This window comes from Sciurus carolinensis, chromosome 8 (genome assembly GCF_902686445.1).
Source record: "Sciurus carolinensis chromosome 8, mSciCar1.2, whole genome shotgun sequence".
Taxonomy (NCBI): Eukaryota; Metazoa; Chordata; class Mammalia; order Rodentia; family Sciuridae; genus Sciurus; species Sciurus carolinensis.
Window position 1 is genome coordinate 59218209 of NC_062220.1, and position 24241 is coordinate 59242449.

At 32.7% G+C, this 24241-nt stretch overlaps 1 protein-coding gene across 13 annotated transcripts in view; it reads left to right on the forward strand.

Annotated features, from left to right (window-relative positions):
• Positions 1–24241, forward strand: part of Cacna2d1 (calcium voltage-gated channel auxiliary subunit alpha2delta 1) — a 460852-nt gene that overhangs the window by 264131 nt on the left and 172480 nt on the right. For all 13 annotated transcript variants that reach the window (XM_047560214.1, XM_047560216.1, XM_047560218.1 and 10 more), the window contains one exon: positions 14515–14556. In XM_047560214.1, the coding sequence (XP_047416170.1) occupies positions 14515–14556 (42 nt within the window). The remainder of the gene's footprint in view (positions 1–14514; positions 14557–24241) is intronic.

Consider the following 24241-nt stretch of genomic DNA (forward strand, 5'->3'; position numbering starts at 1 on the left):
AAAGCATCCTTCTTTCCCGTAAAAATTCCTGCAACAAGATTAAATTATTAAAAATTTCAGAACTAACTTTTTTGCATATAAGATATAATAGTATAAATTAAGTTTGCCAGGTTTAGCACATAAAATGTCAGATGCTCAGTTAATATTCAAATTTCAGATAAACAAGTATATTGTTTGTATAAGTTTAGAATATACTTTTACTAAACTAAACTTTTTATTATTTGAAATTCAGATTTAATTTTCTGTGTCCAGAGTATCCTGTGTTTTATCTGTCAAACCTGTTATAAAAACTACCATTTTCTAAATATTGTGTTCTTGCATAATGTTGAGTGATTGCTAAGTTTTCTTAAACAAGAAATAACTTTATAAGGTATCTCATGTGCTAATTAGGTAGATTTAGTCATTCTACTACTATATGTGTGTGTGTATATACATTTATATAAATGCTTCAAAATATTATATGTGGAAAATACATACAAGTTAATCTGTCAAGTAAAATAATAATTTAAAACTAAAGATATTTTCTCATATTAAAAGAAAAAAAAATAATAAAAAACAGTCTGCCAGGCAGGTGGCACATGCCTGTAACCATAACAACTCCAAAGGCTGAGGCAGGAGGTTTTCAAGTTCAAAGCCAGCCTCAGCAATTTAGTGAGACTCTGTACTCTGTTTCAAAAACAAACACACAAAGAGGCTTGGATGTGGCTAAGTGGTTAAGTGCCCATGTGGCTTCATCCCTGGGACAAAAAAGAAAAAAAAAAAAGCCTAGATTTTTCTCAATTATCTATACTTACTAAGAACTACTTTCTATAAAGCAATCTCTTAAGCAGTACTAGGTCAATAACCTAAACTGGTTTTTGTATTATTTACTTGTTGGTGAAAGGAAATATTAATATCCATCAGCTCTGATTAGTATTTTTTGTGCTTATGTCATTGTGTCACTACTTTGGTGATATGTAGTTTGATACATTTAGGTTTAGAATGTAAAAAATTAGATGATAATTGCATTTGATCTGCTGTTAACTCATTTATTCCTCTAGGCTGTTTCTAGGGCTGCTATATTTTTTACTAAATAAATAATCCACCAGAGAAGTCAAAATATAAAACATGCTGGATTAAAACTCCAGTCTTCCAGTTTTGTAGAAAGGAAATCACTTCTAGTGTCTGTGAAGGTTAATTATGTGCTAATATATTCTCTTCATTCTTCTCACCTGGATACTGCCTTTGAAACTGCTTGATTCTTTAAATGTAAAATATTTTCCATAGTGGGTTTATTATGTGCTAGGAAAAAAGTCAACATGATCAAAAATGACTATGTTGATGGTGTTCCTTTGTTCCACAACACATCTGCAATCATAGTTTAAAATGTACACAACTCTGTAATTGGCTCCATGTCTCTGCAGTATTTTTGTTCTCCCCTGAAGTGATACAAGCTTCTTAATATTGAAATAATTTAGGTGAGCTATTTGGCTAATCAAGTGATTTTTTTGAAGAAAAAAAAATAAAACTCAAATTTATTTTTTAAAACTTTATTTTATTTATGCTTAGCTAAATTAAATCTTTTTTTTAGCATTTGGAAATTTCTTTTTGATGTTTCCACCTCCTTTTATTCTACTTATAAGTGTATTAGACAGATATATTCCAAATATTTAAATAAGGACCTTGATTACAATTGTATGAAAGTCTTAAAATTGAATTATAGATAACATTAGTTAGAAATAAATGTCTCCTTAAAAGCCGCAAAGTTCTTTCAGATAAATTTTAAGATTAAATTATCATCGCAACTGTTTGAAGTTGAAGTTCTTTGCCCAGTTGATAATGAGAAGACAAACCAACTTTGGCTGGATTAATTCCTTTACTGATAGACAAGATTTGAACCTAGGAGTGAAATGTAGATCTTTTAACTTGACAATCATTCATAATTGTATTGCATCATTCTGTCAGTCTTGGGGACAATTTATGATTTTTTGATAAATGTCAAGGTTTTTATTTAATACTCTGAAGAAAAAGGGTTACATTTTCTTAAATGCAGTATAAAAGTTTAGAATAACTAATTTATTAAAATCTACCTTAGAAATGAAATGGTCCACAGAATTTTTTTTTTTCTTTTAATTTGGACAACAGATGAAATGAAGGCTACAATGGAACTAGCACTGTGTTCTTAGGATTTGTTGAGAATCTTGTGGATTCTTGCTTTCAGAAATTGACTTTGAACAACCATGCATGTTTTAATTAGGGACAAGTTATAGCTGAACCACTGAACAGTTTGAATTTAAAACACTCTTTGAAATATAACTTAATTAGATACAGTTACTAAAACTAGGCTAATGAAATATAGGGATTTTTATTTGTTTCCAAAGCAACTATGTATTATTCAGATAGAATGGAATGCTTCTAAAAAATGTCCATTTATTTCTTCTGCAGTACCTTCCTTTATAATTTTAGCAATTATTTTTGCAGAGAAGTAGTACAAATACACTAACCCCGATTTAAAAAAAAACAGTGATTTCTATTTTAAATATAAAGGAAGGTATTTCATTATGTTAATGAAAGGTAGTAGTGGTTGATATTGTGTCATAGTATATGCAATTTGAAAAGATTGTCAGATTGTGTATGGTAGGGGTAAAGAGGTTGGTGGTGTAAGCTAGCTTGAGGATGTTATCTTAAACAGCTATCCTCAAAAACACAGTTACTATTTTCAGGGATAAATGAATATGCTTTGACTTGACCTTTCAAGATCAAAAGAAAAACGATGATTAGAGGTTCTTCTTGCAGTTTTACAAGCTTCTACTGAACATGTCAGAGATTTCAAATAAAAGGGAAATACTTTGCCTTTGTTTTTCAAAACAGAAAGACATCTCTAAATTCTGTTGAATATACATATGAAAAGAAAAGCAAACTAATCAAAGGCTCACAGAAAACAATAGAGCAATCCAGCTACTAAGTCCTCTTCTGTGATCTAAACAAAACAATTACTCAGTGGAAATATCACAACATACAGGAGGAAGGATTCTGAAGACCACATTTGTCAACCAAGTCATCCTTCTACAGAGGAGGAACCCAAAACCTTAGCGAAGTCACACAGCCAGCTATCAGCGCTGAAATTCATTTAGTTCACTTGGTCATGTGCTCAGTAAATATTTTAAAGCATTCACTGTGTGCCTATGGTAGATGCTCTTGGTTCCCTGCCTATATCTCACCATCCAAGAACCTGCATGCGTGTACTACTTCTATAGATTCTTCTTGCATCCATTTGCAAATCTTGGCCTGAGAGCTTTCTACACTGCTTAGATTGTGCAGGAGTGAATGTCCCCAAACAATAATAGCTGGTATGGGTGGATACGCGAGCATACTGCTTACTCTTTGGATGCAACAGTTTTGTATGATGGCCTATAGTATCACAGAGGCTCCAGTTGTTTTTTTAACATACCAGGATTTTCATTTCTTTGCTCTTTGTCTTTTCCACTATCCTGTTAGCATTCCCTGGAGTCACTTCACAAGTTACCTGTGCTCAAGTCCTTGTCTTAGTGTCTGTTTCTGGTGAGCCAAACCTACAATAACTGTAGAAACTAGTTCATAAATACCTTGTTTTAGAGGATAAAGTGAATTTAGAAAATGTTTCATCAACTTGATGAGGGTAGCAGGTTCCTTCAGTAGCCACTGGCACCTAATTTTTAATGCATGTTAGTCAAAGCATTGAGCACAAAAATGACCTGCTGGGAATGTAGCTTAGTGGTTTGAGTGCTTACCTCGCATGAGCACGGCCCTGGGTTCAATCCCCTGAACTGCACAAGACCAAAAACTATAACAATAGATACCTAAAACCTGGTCTCCCTGGTCTCCCCTCACAGGGCTCAGACAATACCATCCAATATCATCTGTAGAGTAGGTGCACAGATGAGGAAGCTGATGAAGGTGACCTTTGAATCAGGCTTTCACTGATCTAGTCCTATAGCAAATAACTTTTGTTGGGAAAATTGAGAAGCTTCTATAGCAATGAGAGCTTCCTGCATGTATGTGAGATATATAAAGGGCTTATTCAGAGTCTTAGTAAAGTGCATAGCTCCCCTCCTCTAGAATTCTTCCAGATTTATCTCCTTGGCTTTCCCACTGCCTGTTCTATTCACGTGAGAGGTCAGGGCATTTATAGGTCACTCTTTGCTTTTTCCTTTAGCTTTTCTTTAACTTTTTTTACCTCTATGTAGACAATTCCCAGTAATCCTTTTCTAATGGGGAGGAATACCTTATTCCATACCTTGAATTATTTTTAACTATGGCTCATTGCTTAGACTTCCTAGCTGTGTTCTTAAATATACAGTTTTATATATTTAAAAAATATTTACTTTCTGCTTTAACAAGCCTGGATTTTCAGACTATTTCCTTTAAGGGACTTAAAGCTAGTATGATAATGTTTTCGTTTTATTGTTACCCATTTTCATCTAGAGTCAGAAACCCTTTGTCTTAATAGTGGAGAGTAGAGAGGGAGAGAAAAATCTGAAGATGAACATGGTGTAATGTTTGTTTTAGTCAACTATTTTGCTGCTGTGACTAAAAGCAATTGTTCTGACCAGAACATTTGTAGAGGAGGAAAAGTTTACTTGAGGGCTCACTGTTTCAGAGGTCTTAGTCCGTAGAAGGCCAGCTCCATTCCTCAGGATTCCAGGGGAGGCTGAACATCATGGTGAGAGAAGGTGGAGGGAAGCAGCTTAGTTCACATCATGGTGGTCAGGAAGCAGAGGGTCCACTGGTTAGACACAAATTTATAACCAAAGCCATGCCCCAATTCCCATCTCCTCCAGCCACACCCTACCTCTTCAGTTACCACTCAGTTAATCCCTATCAGGGGATTAAATCACTGATTGGGAAGACTTTTACAGCCCAATCATTTCTCCTCTAAACCTTCTTGCATTGTATCACACGTGAGCTTTTGGGGAACACCTCACAACAGTTTATCATTTTTATCAATATAATTTTTAAAAAGATAACAGCTATTGCATATCTAAAAGATTTTTTGAGGTTTAAATTCTGTCCTATAAAATACACATAATGAATGTCTCTTATCATCTCTATTCCATCCCACATAGTTCCTAATACCCAGTAAGAGATAGGTTGAATTGATGTAGTGATGAACAGTTTAGTGTCCTTTGAGGTCTTAATTTTGAACAGATTATTTTACACTTAATAGTTAATTGACAATAATATGAGTCTTTATACTTTGTCTTAGAATGATGATTGTTTGAGATTGGTAATGATTAATTTGGAGAGGTAGTGCTAATAATACCATTGGACAAATTGATAAAACTTTATTGCCAGGGGTCTCATAGTATGATAAAGTGCTGTTAACTTTGATCACAAGTCAAGAAGATATGTGGGTTAAGTCAATAGGAACCATAAAAATTGAAATATTTTGGTGGCTTAAATATTAATGCTTTAGATGATTATACCCAAAACTTCATTGAAGTTACAGATTAAAGGAGATTAGAGCAAATTTCTCCACGTTATTGATGTGTTTGTTTAATTTTGGACTGAGTTTCCTTGGAGATTTTGTGCTTATGGAACATAAAATTCTTCTCATATTCTACTTTACTCCTATGATTTAAGTCTTATGTTTATTGATGTAATTTGGAACACCAGAATAGCTTGTAGGCAGATTCCTATTAAAGTTTATAAGATGAATAAATAAATTGATATAACTTTTAATGTTTAAAAAGAGTTGATCTTTTTTGATGTTCAAGAACTAAGGAATGCTGAACTCACATGTACTTCGAATTTTTTCTTCATTTGTTACAGGAGTGAAAGTGGTCAGTGTTTTAACTTGTTTGAAGTTTTTGAAAATCTGTGTAATTTCTCCACAGTGATATATTTTGTGTGTTTGTGTACCTGCATACCCATTCCTACAAATGCCACCTTTGTTATTTTAGTCTAGCTTTTCTAATAGTTTCTTCTAGGCTTGTGATATTCAGTTATCCAGATATCAGTCTATTCAATAGCAATTCAACATTCCAAACACTGTCTCTACTCAAACTGAAATAATTTAATCTTCTCTCCTCTTTCTTTTTAAACATAATTCTTTTATGTTAAAGTAATTAGCATTTTCTTTTGGTGAATGTTACCATTATTTCTGATTGTGTCACTAGCTTCATAACATTGGTTTAGGCTATGATCTCTTTGGGCAATTAGGTAATTAAACATAATAGAGACATGTGGATCTATTATCTTTTTCTGTGACCACTCCTCTTGAGTGACTTTGGCTTATTGGTTGGTTAATATGCTGGGTCAGTTATTAAGGAATACTTTATCTGCATTTTACAAGCACCATAATGAAACTTTTTAAAAAATCCCTATAATATTACAAATATGCAATGGAAATTATCTCAGGAATAAATGTAAAAACAAAGAAGTATGCTTACAATAGGCCAAAATTATTTTCCAGTTTTGTTCTTCCATTAAGGTAAAGAAACTAAATTCACATTTTAACACAGATTATAAAATAAAGATAAGAACATAAAATGAATGTATCTAAAAGAGTAAACATTACATTTATTATTAGGTGAACTATGTAGATCATATAAGGAATTCAGTGTCTCTCCAAAGTAGATCATTCCTGTATTGATAATAACAGTTTGGGGATATAAAGACCTGTGTCAGACTCAGTTTGCCTTCTCTCAGTCCAACCTTTACAATACACGAAACTGAGATTGATAGTATCTAACACTCTGGTTTTTCTTTATCAATACAATATAGGTAGATAGATAAATAGGTTGATTTCCAATGCAGGACTTGCCAGGGCACAAAGCTCAAAACCTATTTATTATTATAATAAAACTTAAGAGTTCAGAGAAGAAATAGATTTATATTTTACCATTATAGTTCATAGATTATTGAACAACACCTTAATGATAATATTTCAGTTTCATATTTTAAAATAGAAACTGTGACAGTAAAGCATATGATTAAAATGTAGTTATTTCATTTTTATGATGCTAGTGAAGAGTTGATATAAAGTTAAAAAATAATTTTTAAAATAACTGGCCGATATATTGATCACTAAATAGTTTACACTAAATGACTTGACCTTTAAATCATTAAAAAATTGTTATAAAAATATTAAAATGATTTGTCTTTCAGGTAAGTGTTTGAACCCTTGTTTTGAGTTTTTAAAATATTTTCTGCTAGAATTTTAAAATCTAGTAAAAATTTTCATGTAAGAACACATTTGAATTTTTATTCCTCAAATCTTGGTCACAGAATTTGATTTTAAAAGATGGACATGGGAAAGGACATAGATGACCAGTCATGTGATCTTTAAGGAATCGGGATGGGCTAGCATCTAGGATATGGATTGGGGCATTGATTATGAAACACTTATATTCTTATAATGCCCCCATTGGAAATTAAAGTTCAAGCAAATATCATTGACAACTAGTAACAGGAAACTGGGATAGATAAAAGCAGTGTAGGAACTGTGGCATTCTATAAGCACCAGAAATCGCAGAAGATAGAAACCAAATTCTAAACTAACTTAAAAAGAACCTCATAAATCACTGGTCCTTTAACCAAGAAGTCAATGTAAGGAGTTAGCCTCTGGCATGGATGGATGCAGGCTTTGACAGTTTCAGCTTTCTTCACCATAACTACCCCTGGACCCATTATTTTTGCAGGGAAATGGGGAAATTGAATACTATTATTTGGTAGTTGTAGGCATCTACTAATTGCTATGGTCAAAGAAGAAGGATGGGCTAACTACGTAGAATCACACGAATTGTTTTAGGGAATAAATAGATCTCAAAGACAGCAGAGTTTCTAAACAGGAAAAATATATTACCAAGTCAAGCAAATCTGCATATTTATTATTTTTTCACTTTTTAAAATATAACAACACCTGATTTAATTGCTTGTGTCATTTTCTCTAGCAAGATTACATAGTTTGCGTGTTGGGATAGATGAGCAAACTTTTATTTAATATGAGACTGGAATTTTTCTTTTTAAGAGTGAATAAGGATCAGTACATAAAGATGATGCAAAGTTGGAAAGAATGTGTTTAGAGTCAGAGACATTTGGAATACCTCAATACCTCGCGTGGATAGGATGCATATAGAATCATGGATTAATTATTACTTCTGTTGTGCTTTCTTATCTCATTTGGTTTACCAGATTAAAAATAGCAACAATTAGTAACTCTGTTTCTCCTCTGTAAGGAATCCCACGGAAACCACACCGGACACGGGAAATCACATAAGGGAGTTTATTAAGCAAACACAGTGTCTCCCTACAGGGTAAGAGAGAAAATGAGAGGAAAAGAGAAAGGAAAGAGAAAGGGCGCGCACTAGAGAGAGTGGAAAGCGAGGAGGAGAAAGAAAGCAAGTCAGGGAGAGAGAAAAGCAAGAGAGAAAAGATGACTGTGAAGCTATCTTTAAGAATCCCTGGGGCTAACAGGGGACCAATAATGGAGAAGGATACTTGCACGCTGACTGTTGAACCAATAGCTAGCTAGGATGTTCACAGACTGACAGTAGTTGGGAGGTGGGGAAAATGCCTTCAAGGGAAAGGGCCGGGGAGCAGCTTTGTACATTCCATCCTCTACTCTGCCTCATGGAATCTTTGAAGAAAGTACTTTAAACAGACTCAGCATAATAACCTGACCTAAGAAAATAAAATTAAAATTTACTTAAATCATGTATATGTAGGAGAGAAATTCTATCAATATGTCCTCCTAGTTTTTTTTACGTATATAAACATTAGTTGTGAACATTTATGTGACCAGAACACCATAGTAAGTACTTTACAGCATCATCTCATTTATTATCCCCTGTCACACAGTATGAATGTAGATGTACCAAATGTCTTCTGTAATCTGGTAGTGTTCATCTCCAGCTGAACCTGTTCCCATCATTATTTTTTCTAAATGACATTTTCTAAACTTGCTAATGAGATCTACACTTTAAACACATATAATTACATGGCAAAATATTTTTTCAAGGACCATGAAAATTTGCTCATGTTCACATCCTCCACTCTATCACACATGTGCACGTGCAACAACAAATACACATGTTCCTAAGTTCTTTTATTCACACAGTGCTACCATGCTGCTGGTTAACATGTGGCCTATACAAAAATTGTTTAGGACATAATAGTAGTGGCATAAGTGGTTTCTAGGCCAAATTGCTTTTTGGTGCTATCAATATGAATAAAATTTGACTTGTGAATGATTGTAGTTAAACAACAATGGATCTTGACTTGCAAGAGTCATTAATATAACTCCTTTTTTCAACTGAATGCATATTTGGAACTCAGAAGTGATAAAAATTACAAGAATGCTGTATTTTTTTAAAAAACCTTGTTATGAAAAATACACTGACCTGAAATTTGTTAGGCTGTATATCATGTGCATAGCAAAGGGTAGAGCCAAGAAAAGAGAATTAGTAAATTGGACAGCAAGTTGATCTCTATTTGAATTTTGAATGTGCTATACATTTCAAATGTTGGCTATGAAATCCTAATTTTCATTTCCAATATTTTAGTTTTATCTTTGGCAACATCTTATTTCCACATGGAAGCTTGGTACTTACAGAAACTGACTTAGAGGGAAGTGTATCACAAGGAGCTATCACTCACAGTATGCATTTTTAAGATGAAATAGTTTATTTTGTTCAGATTTAATTTTTGACTCCCAATAGGTACCTGGAGTCTAAAGAAATTTTGCTCTCAACTTGCTAGGGGGTGCTTTAAATTTCAGTAAGCAAAAGTATTATATTAGCATGGACCACGTTGGCAAATTCATTTTGAAGAGATAATAAATAACTAAACTATTAGGTTAAAATTCAGGAACAAAACAATTTGTTCTTGTCATCTGGTGCTTGAATTATGAAAAATAACTCCCTAAAGGTTTAACTAATCCAAGAATCTAGTTTGAGGTGGTTGCTGGCTTCATTCCATGATATTGCCTGTAATACCCTGAAATTTGCTGAAAACGTCTGTGCTTGAATGTGAACTACCCTGTAAGATGATGTTTAATAATTTTCATTAAATTATTTAGACAGAAGGATAATAGGGAAATAAAGTGACTTTATCAACTGTGCCTCTGGTGGGTAGCCTGTGTGCCACGGTTTTAATTAAAGTATTCACTGGTTTGGGGTATAGCTATGAACTTTCTGGAGGAGGGATTGAGGGAGTTTCGAGTGAGGACAGGCAAGTCTCTCTGTATCTCACTGATCAACAGGGGGAATGTCTTAACTGTCTGAAATGCTTAATTTTCACTTATTTTGAAAAGTGGAGAGTTTTAGTTCATTTAGGCCTGCTATCCAAGCATAAGGCAGTTTTTGCATATAGCAAGTCAGAATGACTGTCTTAGCTGCCTCAACTTCTTGCCACAGATGAGCTTAAGGGTGAGAGCTTGCTCTGGTGGTCAGGTGCAGGTATTATTCATCACTGTTTATTGAACACAGCACAGAGAAGGTCACCAGGGTAATTCTTAAGTGAATGGAATGTGGTTCTCTGCTGATCCTGTGACCCAGAAACCTTTCTGCACAAAATCTCAGGGGGATGGAGGCAAGGGGTCAGGGTTAAGCAAAGAATTCAGCTGAGACTTTTGCCTCTCCTCCTTTAATTCCACTGTTTTTATGAATTTTTTTTCTCTTATTTTCCTTATCCCAGAGTTCATTAAAACCAAAAATTCATGTCTATGAAAACATCAGGTCATGGAATTTGCTTGATTCAGTGTATAATTCCCCTTTGTGAGAATTGTCTTTTTATCCCATTGATAAATTTAGTAGTTGACTCTGGATGTATTTTGGTAATTCAGTTATTTGACTCACTCTACTGAAGACTGATTTAGTTTAACATTGCTGCAAGTCTTAATATGTAATTTCATGTAGTAGAGAAGATGGTTATAAAATAAAAATGTGATCTAAAGTTGCTGCTTCACCCAATTATGGTTTTTCTCAAACTTAAATAATTTCTGAGCCAAATAATTCTGAAACAGTATAAACAAAAATCCCAAATAAATTTTTACACTATTCTATAAGAACATATGACAAACTGGGGCTGGAAAAAATATTTTAAAGGATTGTAAAATCAAATGCTGTATGAACGTTTGCATTTATTTTAGTGTCATTTTGCCTTGGAAAAGGACTGTATTGACTGAGTAATGCCAGTTTACAGTTTCTTCAACTCCTAATTTCCTATGTGAATTTATCCTTAATGTTTTCTTGTTATGTGTAACAGAGCTTGAGAAGTGAAGGTGTATTTACGATAGTGAGGTTAACCAAATTCTCCTAAGCCAAAAGGAACCTTGTTGTGAGTCATTGAACATAATCAGTTGCATCCACTCTCTGTTATCTTCTTAACCTAAGCACACACATTTAATTAAGTGCTTCATCATGTCAATGTTTTCTATAAAACATTCATTTTCTTTGCATTTATGTTTTGACCATGTAAGAAATGAACACTGTGTTAAGAAACAGTTCTTTTAAAACAGAGATATAAAATACCAGTTACAAGAAGGGGTGTGAATGTTTAGTATACAGTATGATTTTATGACTAATTTAAACATAGATGCACACGCCTTAATAGACATTATACGTATTTTATGTAGAGCATAACTGTATGTCCAAGTTATATTTAGATATATTTGTGCTATTTGCATTTTTTAGTTGACTTAAACAATCAATTTGTATAATTATGTCATCCTAAATCCAGAAAGTGCTGTGCAAGTGCGTGAAATTTAAATCAACTTTGAAATATACCTTTTCAACAACAGTTTTAGAAGCAATATAAAGGTTCTGAAAGAGGAATTAGGCAAAAAAAAAAAAAAGGTTTTGTATAAAATGTATAGTAAAAAAGGAAAAAATCATCAAGAGGTTCTCAAAGTTAGATTTTACTTATTTTAATATTAATTTCAATCACAATTTATCTTAACCAGATCAAAATACCTAGTTGGAGTGAGTACTAGAATTTTTTTTTCATTTGTTTATTTATTGTTTTCTTTTATAGTGCTGGGGATTGAACCCAGGATCACACATGCTAGGCAAATGCTCAACCACTGTGCTACACCCCCAGCCCGATAATAGCATTTCTTTATCACACTTATACTCTCTTCCAACAGCATATGAGGTACTCTTAATCTTTGGTTTAAAAAGTACTCTTTATATGTTCACATACAAGAGAAAAGCTGACCTGTCAGTTTTACCTATGAGCCAAGTGTAATCACAGGACAAACCTGGGTTGTCTTACGTAGATGATGTATAGCCATTATTTTACATAGAAAGTAGGAGTAGATGCATTTATCTTATGTACCTTTCTTGGCACAGTCGTGGGTGTGTAAGTGAATGTATACGTGTTGAAAAGGTGATGCTGGACTGCTTGAAATGTAATGTAATTTCACCTTGTTTTATACATGTTCCAGTTCTGTAAATATAAGAAAGCACTTGGCAGAATATAAAGTCTAAAATGAAGATAAACTCATTCAGTGGTGTAATTTTTGCTGGAATTCATATTCTAAATTGAAAATTGTCTCCTAAGTATAAATTACAGAGTTGCAAGTGGGATCAATAAACTAGTAATTAGGTTTGGGTCCCAGGTGGATTAGAAGATTCTCTTGCCTTGTGTATGTGATGAGTTCTGATTTTGTATTTTAACTCTTGACTCTTGTTACAAAATGCATAAGAAATGTTTCAAGAATTAGAATTTTTGTGCATATTAAAATTCTCTAGTTATGTTCTTCTTCTACTTTCTTTTTTTTATTCCAGGGATTACACCCAGGGTGTTTTTACCACTGAGCTACCACTTCAGCCCTTATGTTTTATTTTGAGACAGGACCTCCCTAAATTATGAGGCTGTCCTGGAACTTGCAATCCTCCTGCCTAAGCCTCCTGAGTTGCTGGGATTATAAGCATGTGCCAGCTCTAGCTTCTTTATTCTTTACCATTAAATCAATTAAATGATACTTTCCATGGATTTTACTTTCATGCATATCTATAAAGCACTAATTAAAAAAAACTGTAAATGAAAAGAAAGAAGAGCAGTAGATTAAAGGAAAGGGAACAGGGAGTGGGAGGAGGGGAGAGTAAAGAGAAATACTAGGAAATGACTTGGAGTAAATCGTATTTCATCTTGTGTAATTGTGTCAAAATTATCTCCAATATCATGCATAACTATAATGCATTAATTTTAAAAAAAGGCAAAAAGTAATTCTAAATGAAATTCTAGTTCTTCAGTTTCATTCAGTATTATGAACCATATGTTCTAATATTCATATGGATCTTTTATGGTCTTCATAGAGAACTATATTCTATTTACCTTCAGTCTCATGGAGTGTTTTTCAAACAAAAAGGACTGGAACTGATTTCTGTGTCAAACAAATTGGGAAACAAAGCAAAACGTATTTTCTTCTTAGAGATTTATAAGTATAGACATGTACTAAAGCTTTGTGAATTCCTGACATCAAGTGACAATTGTTGCTGTTTTCCAATGTTATAACTATGAAATCCTTTTTCCATAAAATTATTAATAACAGATGATTTTTAAAAGACACTTTGAGATACATTACTGAATTTATCCCAATTTTCCTTTTCTTAAAAAAAATTCTACATTTTGTGTCTGCTTCTAATATAATTTCAGAGTATCAGTGTTGGTGGATATTTAAGAGTTGGAGAAAAAAATGCCATCCTTATATAGTGTTCAGATTACTATGGAAGACATACAGGATAGAGACTGCATCTACATGTCTAGGTGAAGAAAGGGAAATCGGCATAGGTGAATTGTTTTCGTGGTACACACACTGGCCTCAGACACAAGAAGAGGCATTCAGAGTTTTTCAACAGTCATTTTATTCATCCTTCCTTTCCTATTGTCCCTCTGTAGCTCTATTTATAGCCTTAATTTATATTTATGGCATATTATTGCAACACTGATATGCAAAATTGCCCATTTGTATTTATACTTGCTAAAATTCAATGTCAATTCACCCTTTGTTGCAATATGAGAATATCAGTGCTTTTGATAAACTGATTTTTTTGTCATCTAAATTCAGTTGCTCTTGATTCCTTTCTGAATCTCATGAGGAAATTTCTACCAATATTGCATAGATAGACATTTTTCAAGAATCAATTTATTACTGGAGATATAAATATATATGTGTGTATTTTTAAATTACAGTTTTAACAAAATATTAATACAGTACTTGTCTTACCTGCTTCTGAAGTTACCCTGTTTTTTATTAACATATGTGTGTTTATCCACATGTGTCAATGATGCATTTGGCACACAATTCCAGTCCTCTACTGAGATTTTTTTCTCCAATGCAATGTGTGCTTTTCTAACACCACTGATATACAGTTTTAATATGTTCTTAGGAAACATTGATTAATCTTTATGGATTTTTTGTGGAATATATTATGAAAGGAATATTATGGGGAGTTTATTATTTAAAACATGCATAATATATATACACTGTTCGATCCAGTGTTCTGTTTTATTCTACTCAGTAAAGCACTCTTCTTTTCTTTCTTGTAGAGCAATGAAGTTGTCTACTATAATGCCAAGGATGATCTTGATGTGAGTATTAAAATTTTTACATTAAGTTCTTAGTTTAAATTTTTGGATTTAGAGAGCAAATTGAGCTTGGTAGGTTTAGTTTTTAAGAAAATGTTATATAGCATGAGCAAAATACTAGTTCTAGCAAAGTAATGATAGATTTTAGTGTTTATTTGATTTTTTTTAAACTAGCTCTTACTGGCCTTTTCCTAAGTATAAAAACATGTGTTTCTCTGCGTCTGAACTCTGTCTATATCCCAGTCCACAGCATTGCCTTAAATACTCTGCATCCCATTAGCAATGTTGAATACAAAGATCAGATCCTAACCATCTCTGCCCTGGCTCCTGTGACCAGGGCCACTACATCTCTTTATTTGTTTGAATTGCCTACACTAGTAGGAATGATTTATTTCAAATACAATGTGAAAGATACCCCAGAAGCTGTGTAAGTGACCGTGCTTGTCTGTTCTTTGAAGCATAGTGGTTACATGTTAGTTCTTTTTTTTTTTTTTTCTACCCCCTCTGCTAGGTGCTCTACCACTGAGCTGTACTGACAACCTCATCCTTAGGACTTTTTAAATGAATGACTAATTTACATATTCAAATTATTTATAAAAATGAATTATTTCAGCACTAATGAATTACTTCTAATATTGTCACTTCTGGATAATCATTGAGGAGACATTTTAATTAGTTATGGTGGAAATATTTCAAAATTATAAACTTAGGAATACAATTAAGTTTTTAACATTTTCATATAAAGAAAATAATATCTAGATATAGTTATTTATCCAAAAACATTTGTCACAGTCTTCCTGTATTTTAAGTATTCCACTAAGAACTTGAGCTGCATGATTGAACAAAATAAAAATGAATGTAATCAAATTATAACTTGTCATCCATACAGTTTTTAATCTGAATTTAAAAAATTTTCTATACTGTTTTATGGAATTTTCTTCCAACTATTTAGGGGGAACATGAAGAAATATTAAAAAAACAAGTAGAACTGGTTTTCAAACAATTTTTTTGATAACACAGTAAATATATTTTGCTGAAAAGTCACAGCTCCCAGATTATATCACTACTCCTAATATTTCTGAATAACATAGTTAATTGTGTACTAAATTTGCCTGCATACTGCTAAGTATTTTATACAAATTATCTTAATTCTTACAATAACAGTGTGAATGAAGTTGTTTTATTTTCTCCCTTTCATAGATGCAGAACTGTTTTTTTTTAAAGTTATTTTCTTTCCTTTAGACATAGGTAGTTTGTTAATGATACGTTTCCTCTTATGCAGAGTACATGTGTCATTTTCATGATGTAGGAGGCTTATTATGGATAAGCTGTCAGTTAACATAAACTGTTTTAATAGTATATTGATTTGTGTCAGAATAAATATTTTTTTGAAGTGTTTATTTCATCTTCAGGATTAGTAAGTATTTAGTATTTAAAAATTATATGGTCATTGAAAATATACGTAAAATCATCAGTCTTTCTGGCAGTCTATTATAAATTGCAACTTTTGTTAAACTTGTAATTTATGAAATTATGATAGATTTTATAATTTGCAAACCTCTAAGTAAGTGTTGCCTAATGATAATGATAGTGATATAGCAAATACAATTTTTTTCTGTACCAAAATAAATTATATTTTTATATCAACAGAATAGTTTTATTCACTTGTCAGGTTTGCTTATAAATTAGGAAGCTATTTTTATTTTGCATAGAAATTGTCATTTTTCTAAGATTTTTATAATCATGCATAAAAAATCTAGATATGATTTTTTAGTACTATCCCACTTTCAATCACAATTCTTCAAAATTAGCACACATGCCCATTTTAAGTAGAAGATTGCAGTTACATATTTAGAACAGTTGAGTTGTACACAGTATTTTCTTACATAGTTTGCCTACAGAAATGTTCATTCAGATATTCAAATAACACTCTGAGAAATGAATTCATGGAAGTGAACCTATTGAACATACCCTTCTGTATATTGTCTTTTACCATCTAAAAATATGGATAATATTATTATGTGTGTTATGCATGTAAGAATGATTCATTCTCTTTTTTTAATCCCAAGATGAAATGTACATGTTTTAGTTAACTCTTTTCACTGCTGTGACTAAAAGGATCTGACCAGCACAATTATAGACTAGGTTTATTTGAGGGCACACAGTTTCAATGGTCTTAGTCCATAGAAGACCAAAAACATTCCTCGGGTCTCCAGGTGAGGCAGAATCATGATGGAAGAGTGTCGCGGAGGAAAGCAGCTTACCTGATGATCAGGAAGCAGAGAAAGTCTCCACTCTCCAGATACAAAATATATACCCAAAGTCATGCCCCAATTCCCACTTCCTCCAGCCACACCCTACCAGTTCAGTTACCACTCAGTTAATCCCTATCAGAGGATTAAATCATTGATTGATTAAGACTCTTACAACCCAATTGTTTACCCTTTGAACTTTCTGTTTTGTCTCACACATGAACTTTTGGAGGTTACCTCACATTCAAACCATAGCAGTAGAAAAGTTATTCAAAATTTTTATTAATAGAAAATATCACCTTTTAATTTTCAAACATAAAAACCTTGGTAAACATTTATAGAATTTTTCAATGTTTTATACACAAATAGCAAGAATGTCAAAATAATTTGTAAAGTGTTATATAGTAAGAACTAGCATAGGAATCTGAGACTAACTCATGTCCTAGAACAGTCCTAAAACCGTGACTGCCCATAAGGCATTAAATTTTTATAATACTCAGCTATTTTTTTCATCCAGAACTTGATACACTTGTATAGCTGATCTCTAAAGTTCATTCCATTGCTAAACTTTCTGAGTTCAAACTTACAGTCATCCAAGCCCCTGGGTCCTTCTTTCATGTTTTCTGCTGTCCTTTTCAATGTCGTGATTGATGCTCCACTGTCCATGATGGGGTTTTCTTGTTTGATTTTGAGGTTTTGTTTTTATTTACATTTTGGATAATGAGGAGGTAAGTAGCAAGGGAGGACAAGTCCTTTGCCCTTAAGGGCAAGTTCTAGAGGTTGCACTTCAACACTTCTATCTGCACCCACAACTTAGTGACCAGCTAGTAGCAAGAGGATATAGAGCATAAATTTTCCTCCTTTGGATGGGCATGGATACCCAAGTAAAATGTATAGGTGTTTGGTTTTTTGGGATTGGCTTATTTCACATAGCATGATATTCTCCAGTTTCATCCATTTATCTACAAATGTCATAATATTCTTCTTTATGGATGAATAATATTCCATTGTGTATATACACCATAGTTTCTTTATCCATTCATATGTTGAAGGGCATCTAGGTTGGTTCCACAATCTAGCTATTGTGAATTGAACTGCTATAAACATTGATGTGGCTGTGTTACTGTAGGTAATTTTAAGTCCTTTGGGTATAAACTGAGGAGTTCCATTCCAAGTTCTCTTACGAATCTCCACATTGCTTTCAGAGTGGCTGCACTAACTTGCAACTCCACCAGCAATGTAAAAGTTTTAAGTGGATGATGATATATAATGGGGTTGGGGAGGTGAGGGGTGAGAGAAGAATGGAGGAACTTTAGATTATGTAGAGGGAAATGAGAGGGAGGTGGGGGTTGGGGGTATATAAGATGTTAGAATGAGACAGACATTACCCCATGTACATGTATGATTACACGAATGGTATGAATGTACATCATTCACAACCATAGAAACAAAAATTTATACTTCATTTGTGTACAATGAATCAAAAAGCAGTCTGTAAAAATAAAAAAAAATAATAAAAATAAATAAATAAATGTACTGGTATGTTACTTAAGGGAGAAAGGGGGGTAGTAATTGGAATATAATTAACAGTGTCTGTACATATCTTCAATTTGCTTTTCCTGAGATATTTAAGTTAATGCTAACACTTCACCTGCTCATCAAGTGACTTCTGTCATTTAAACAGAGTCAAATCTTTAGAGAAAAAAATTATCTTATCCTAAAATAGATGTTATGTATTTTCTAGTTTCTCCTAATTCATGTTTTCATCACTATGATCAAACTGTTTTCTGAAATTTATTTATTTTACAGTGAAAAGAATTTAAGTTCTATAAGTAAATGTTGAACTTTGATATTCTACTTAAGGGTTTTCTGTGGTTAACACATTTTTTGCAAAGATTATTTCTTGTCTGAAGAAGTGGGACTTACATGAGTGATGAAGTTGATTTATTTTCACCAAAACTTTTGCCATATAGGAAAATTTAGTTGGCTGCTCTGTTCCTAACTTGGCATGTGTATTGTTTGATATTTTATATTTCAAGTGTTCACAAATCATAATACCATCTCATGAGTTTAGTTTGATTTTTGGCTCATAATTATTGTTCTTCATCCTGGCTTTTCTGCATATGAATTTATGTGTTTTTATTGCTCAGATTATACAATGTCATATCCTTTATTAAAAACTGGTCACTTGAGAGTGTATAATATGAGTCTACCATCTCATAAATCAACATCTAACATCTAATAAAGCAATGGAACTAATTGGAATACTAAATATTGAGACAATATTATCAATTAGTAAATTTGTCCTTAATATGTTCCAGAGGTGTTGTAAATTTCAGAGAATAAAATTTTATTTAAAATGTTATGCCTCCTGCAGGAGACTGAAAGTTTATAAATCCCAAGGTTTTTTTTTTGTTGTTGTTGTTTTACTGTTTTAACTCCCCCCACCCCCAGAATTTTGCATTAGCAGAATCTGACTTGTTCTAAAACTCCCATGAGTAGGGTAATAGTCTCCATATCATTACAGAAATCATTTCCTTTCCTTCTCTAAGACAATCATATGATTATTCAAGCATTAGAAATAATCTAATGCTTCCACCATTTATAGCTATTTTTAATCATACAATTATTATTAATATGTAAATATGCCTAAACATTATATTGATAAATCTTCTTCCATTGTCTAGAACTTCAAATAGTTTATTCCTGACCTTATTTAGTATTTAGGACCCTGCAAAAACTTCAACAGAAACTCTCCTAAGCAGATCCAACTTTTGGGGCAGAAATGGCAGTTTATCCCGGAGGCACAACCCATCTTTATATCTTTGTAAATTAATCCCTTGTAATCCCTCCCAACAGAATAAGTCTCCCAAGGGCAGTTCTCATGTATTTATAGCAGCTGGCATAGCTCTTAAACTGTCTAACACATTGTAACCACCTGGCAGATTTCTTTTTTTCCTCAACAAATCAATGAGTTGATGTCTGATTTTATGCTATTGTGAAATTGCTTAAGAACACTCCCAAACCCCCAAAACCAAAGGCTGAATATTTTTTCTGGTATGTAGATGATAATTTGCAGTGAGGGGAGTGGGACACTGGGGAAGAATAGTTACTTTATATTTGATAGAAGTGAATGGAGGGGAAGGGGTATGGGGGCAGGAAGGATAGTAGAGTGAAACAGACATTATTACCTCATGTACATATATGACTGCATGATCGATGGGATCCTACAATATGTATAATCAGAAAAAGGAGAAATTATACTCCATTTATGTATGATTTATCAAAATGCATAACTTCATTCTACTGTCATGTATAACTAATTAGAACAGACAAAGTGAAATAAAATGAAATATTTAAAAAAATGTGCTCCCCATTTCTCTTCTGCAGACCTTGTTTCATTTTTAAGGATTCCTTTTCATTACCACTCCCAATCTCAGCCCAAAGCTGTGAGGGGCTCTGTAATTTGGAACATTGGAATTGAAATATACACTTTGAAGAAAACACTTGCCTTTAGTGAATGCCAATTATTGGCCCAAAACTGTATGAAATATTTCATATCATTCTTTGACTTCTAGTTACAGCATGACAAGGCTAGCAGCAAGGACAAATGCTTGGGCAAAAAAAACAAAACCTAACACCAAAACATCCAAGGGTATCATCTGTCCCTTTCTCTGTCCTGAGATTAGGTAGCTCTTTCTTCATTTTAGACTAATAAAATAAAAAATATTGAATGGGGGAATCCACAAAAGATTTGGTAAAGTAGAAATGCCATACATAATATTAAAGACACAGAGCCAAGATAGCCTCTGAGATAGTTACTTCAGCTACTTCAGTAAAAAGAAAAACAACATTAAATATATTCTTGGTTGTCCCAAGTGATTGAGCAAGTGATCTATAAAAAGCAAACATATAAACAAAAACTGCTAAAACAAAATTCTCATTGGAAGAAGGAATTCCACAGTGTGAATTATTCATCAGTGGTGCTTAGAGCAAACTTGAGAAATACTGCCAAAATGCCAGAAAGAAAAATTATGGGAACAAAGATAATAAATCTGGAGGTCAAAATGCCAAGATGTAAACCATAAATCATGTATTCACAAAGATCCAGTCAAAGCATTTGGATTAGAAAGAATCATTACAGATTTAACGGATACAACATTTGGGCCTACAAAGATATATGTGTGTAATTGTAGATTTTGAGGGCCTACTGTGGGGAGGCAAAGATTTTTAAAAGTCAAGAACATTTATACCAAAAACTTGCTAAAGCATATCCAAGAAGGGATCTCTAGTAGGCAGCTAAATATTTAGTGTGGTTGCTTAGGAGAGTGGCCTAGAATAGAGTTTTATGTTTAGCTTATGAGTGGAATTTGAAAATAAGTGGCTGAAATTTCCCCAACAAGTGGGAAGCTACATATATATAGCAAGGCCAGATTAACTATAGATATAATTTGATGTCCTGAAATAATGTTAAAGACAACGTAATTTGAATACCTTTTCATGTGACACATGCTCTAGCTTGTCAAAATCTCACCTCTCCCTGTTATCTTATTCTAACCCTGTTTCACACATGTACACAACATAAAAAATAAAATAAATAAGGTAAAATGCTTTAAGATTATGTAGGGAAGGTGTGGGTGGGGTTGGGGAGTTGAGGATCTAAGTAAATTGAAAATAAAGACTAGCTTTCATAATATATGTAAATCAAGCAAAAAGGCCATGAATATAGTACATGTTGGAATCAGGATTAAATTTAGAGTCTCCTGTTTCTACTGCTGTTCTATATGTATTATGCTGGTGTGTCACCAAGTTCATATAATGAATGATATGTTGAAGAGTAATCTATTCCTTTCATTCATTATAATGATGATACATGACCTCACTTAAAAGTAAAACAAGTATTTAAAGGTGATCAATTTACTCCTTTGGACTGTAACCCTATTATTAACTGTATCTTAATATCAATTTTGGTGATCCTTCAGGATGGAAACTCTTCCAGAACTCTGGTTTAAGATAATTCCTCAAATATGCATTTGATAATGTCTACATTCCTCTACTTAGATTAGTGCTATTTACATTCACCTCATGGCAATAAAATAAATGCTTACTACCAAATTGATTGAAAGCAGGGGCTGAAATAAGAGTTAGGATTAATGTCCCCCTAGGAATGTATACTATGTTAAAAATTATGGTTATATTCTTTGAAAAAAAATTTACTCTTGAAACAAAAATGAGAGAGTAACTGAAATAAACTGTTTGGTGAGCCATAATTCTCATGGAAGGCTTGAAGGCACATATAGCCTTACTGGAAATTTAGCACAATCTCTACTTTGTCTTCTTAACCTATGCTAGGTAATATTAACATATTCATTCTACTTACCTGATCACAATATCTTACAAATTTTCAAATCAATTCTAAGTGTTCCTCAAAAGAGGGTTCAAACAACTTCTTGAAGCCTTCTGTAGGTTTCCTAGGGGCATTCCTTCTAATGGTTGTCCTAAACAACTTGTACATATTCCTGGGTTTAATGATACAATGCCTTATACTATAGTCTTATGTTTGTGGAGTTAGAGCTTCTCTGCTAAAATTTTAGCTGTTTGCAGCAGAGATTATATTCATCTCTTTCATATTATTTAATATTTCTTGGGATAATGCTTGTTAAACTTGCGTGTTTCAATGCTGATATTATTTTAATAGTGTTTGTAAAAATGTGTACTTCTTAAACAGTACTGTATTTGCAAAGTAAATAGGAAAACCCTTGTAAACTTGGGGACATGAAAATTATTTTTTTTCAAGGTTGGTGAAAGCATAGTTAAGGGAAGAAATGTCAAGATAGCTTTTACTATAGACTATATTTCAATTAGTTTTTAAGATAAATATTTGTTTCCTTTGGTCATGTAATGGGACTGGTCCCATGAATGGTAGTGTTAGTGGACAGTATTTGTTATCTTCCCTTCTATTTCCCTTCTTCTCCTTGGTCTCCAGAAAGAATCATGGGGATTAAGAGCAACATCAAAGCAGACTGTGGTTTCTCCTATGGTTGAAACTGGTTCCAGCAGGAGAATAAGTAGCAGAGTTAGAATAGTGTCTGCAATTATTACTATAAGGATCTGGATTTTTAGTTCCAAGTCTAGATTGATTACATTTATTATTTGTGATGAAATGTGAACTCAGGCTTATTATGCTACATCATCAAAAGTAAAGTTCTGTCCCTCACTCTATGTAATTAGGCTAGGTATCAGTTATTGGGTTTTACTTCTAAAGAGGCTGTCTCATTAAAATATGTATCATGTTTCAATGAAAAAAAATTTTCTAGTCAGGAAAAGTATTTTAAATATACAGAAAAGAGAACAGTATAATGAGTTTCCACAGCTCCATCTATTTTTTGCTTAAATCTTTTAACATAAAGATTTCCTTTTTAAATACTTCTATGTGCAACTCTTTTTTTTTCTTTCTTGTAAACAGCAAATGTACAGTAACTATGTACATTGTAAGAAGGATTAGAGGGCAGTGAATTGTCACAGGCCAGAGCCTGTCACTGAACTGCTCATAGCCAGTTTTGCATCTGAGATCTGCCATTTTCTGACTAGGTAATATTGGCAAGATCACATAATCTGTTTTTCACTCAATTGCTATGTAAAGTATAGATGCTAGCAGTATGACTCTTCTAGAGTTACTGCAAAGATTAAATTATTTAAGGCATATAAAGCATTTAGAACTCTTCTTGGTTCTAGTGTCTAATTCAGAAATGTTAATGAATGTCATTTCAAAAATATTACTAGTGTTATTACAGTTAAGGTTGATGTGAAGTGAGTTAAGCACCAAGTGGAGTATATCTGTGTGTGCAAATGTGTGAATAATGAAAGGGTATTAGATTGAGATGTATTTCATTTTGTTTTGAACATAGTGCATGCATGTGCATTAATAACTTAAGAACAGTGTACATACAAAAGAAAAATCATAGTTGAATCTTCTAAAACATTTAGAAAAATATGTGAACACAATACTGCTATTTTCCTTAATGTTATTTTAGGTTTTTCATATTGAAATTATAAAAAAAGTCAAAATAAAATTTTATAAAGCTATTAATGAAATAATTATCTATGAAAATTTTCATTTAAATTCTCTGTAGTTGTGAAATTTATTTAGGTTTTTAGTTTTAAGTTTTTAGTGACATCTGTCCCAATAAATCTTTAAGGTCCCTGAAGATTAGTAAAGCAAATTTCTCAGACTTGAGTTGCCCAGCAAGCTACACTCTTTTCTTAATTCCCAAAGTAAGCAAAAAGAAATCAGATCATTACAAACCCTTATTAACCTAATTCTAAGATCTATGTTTCTGACTAAAGTCCAAATGAAAGAAATTCAACTTGGAATTCTTATGTCATTAAATTCAGTTGATTTATTTGCTGTGTTTTATAATATTGATTATGTTAAA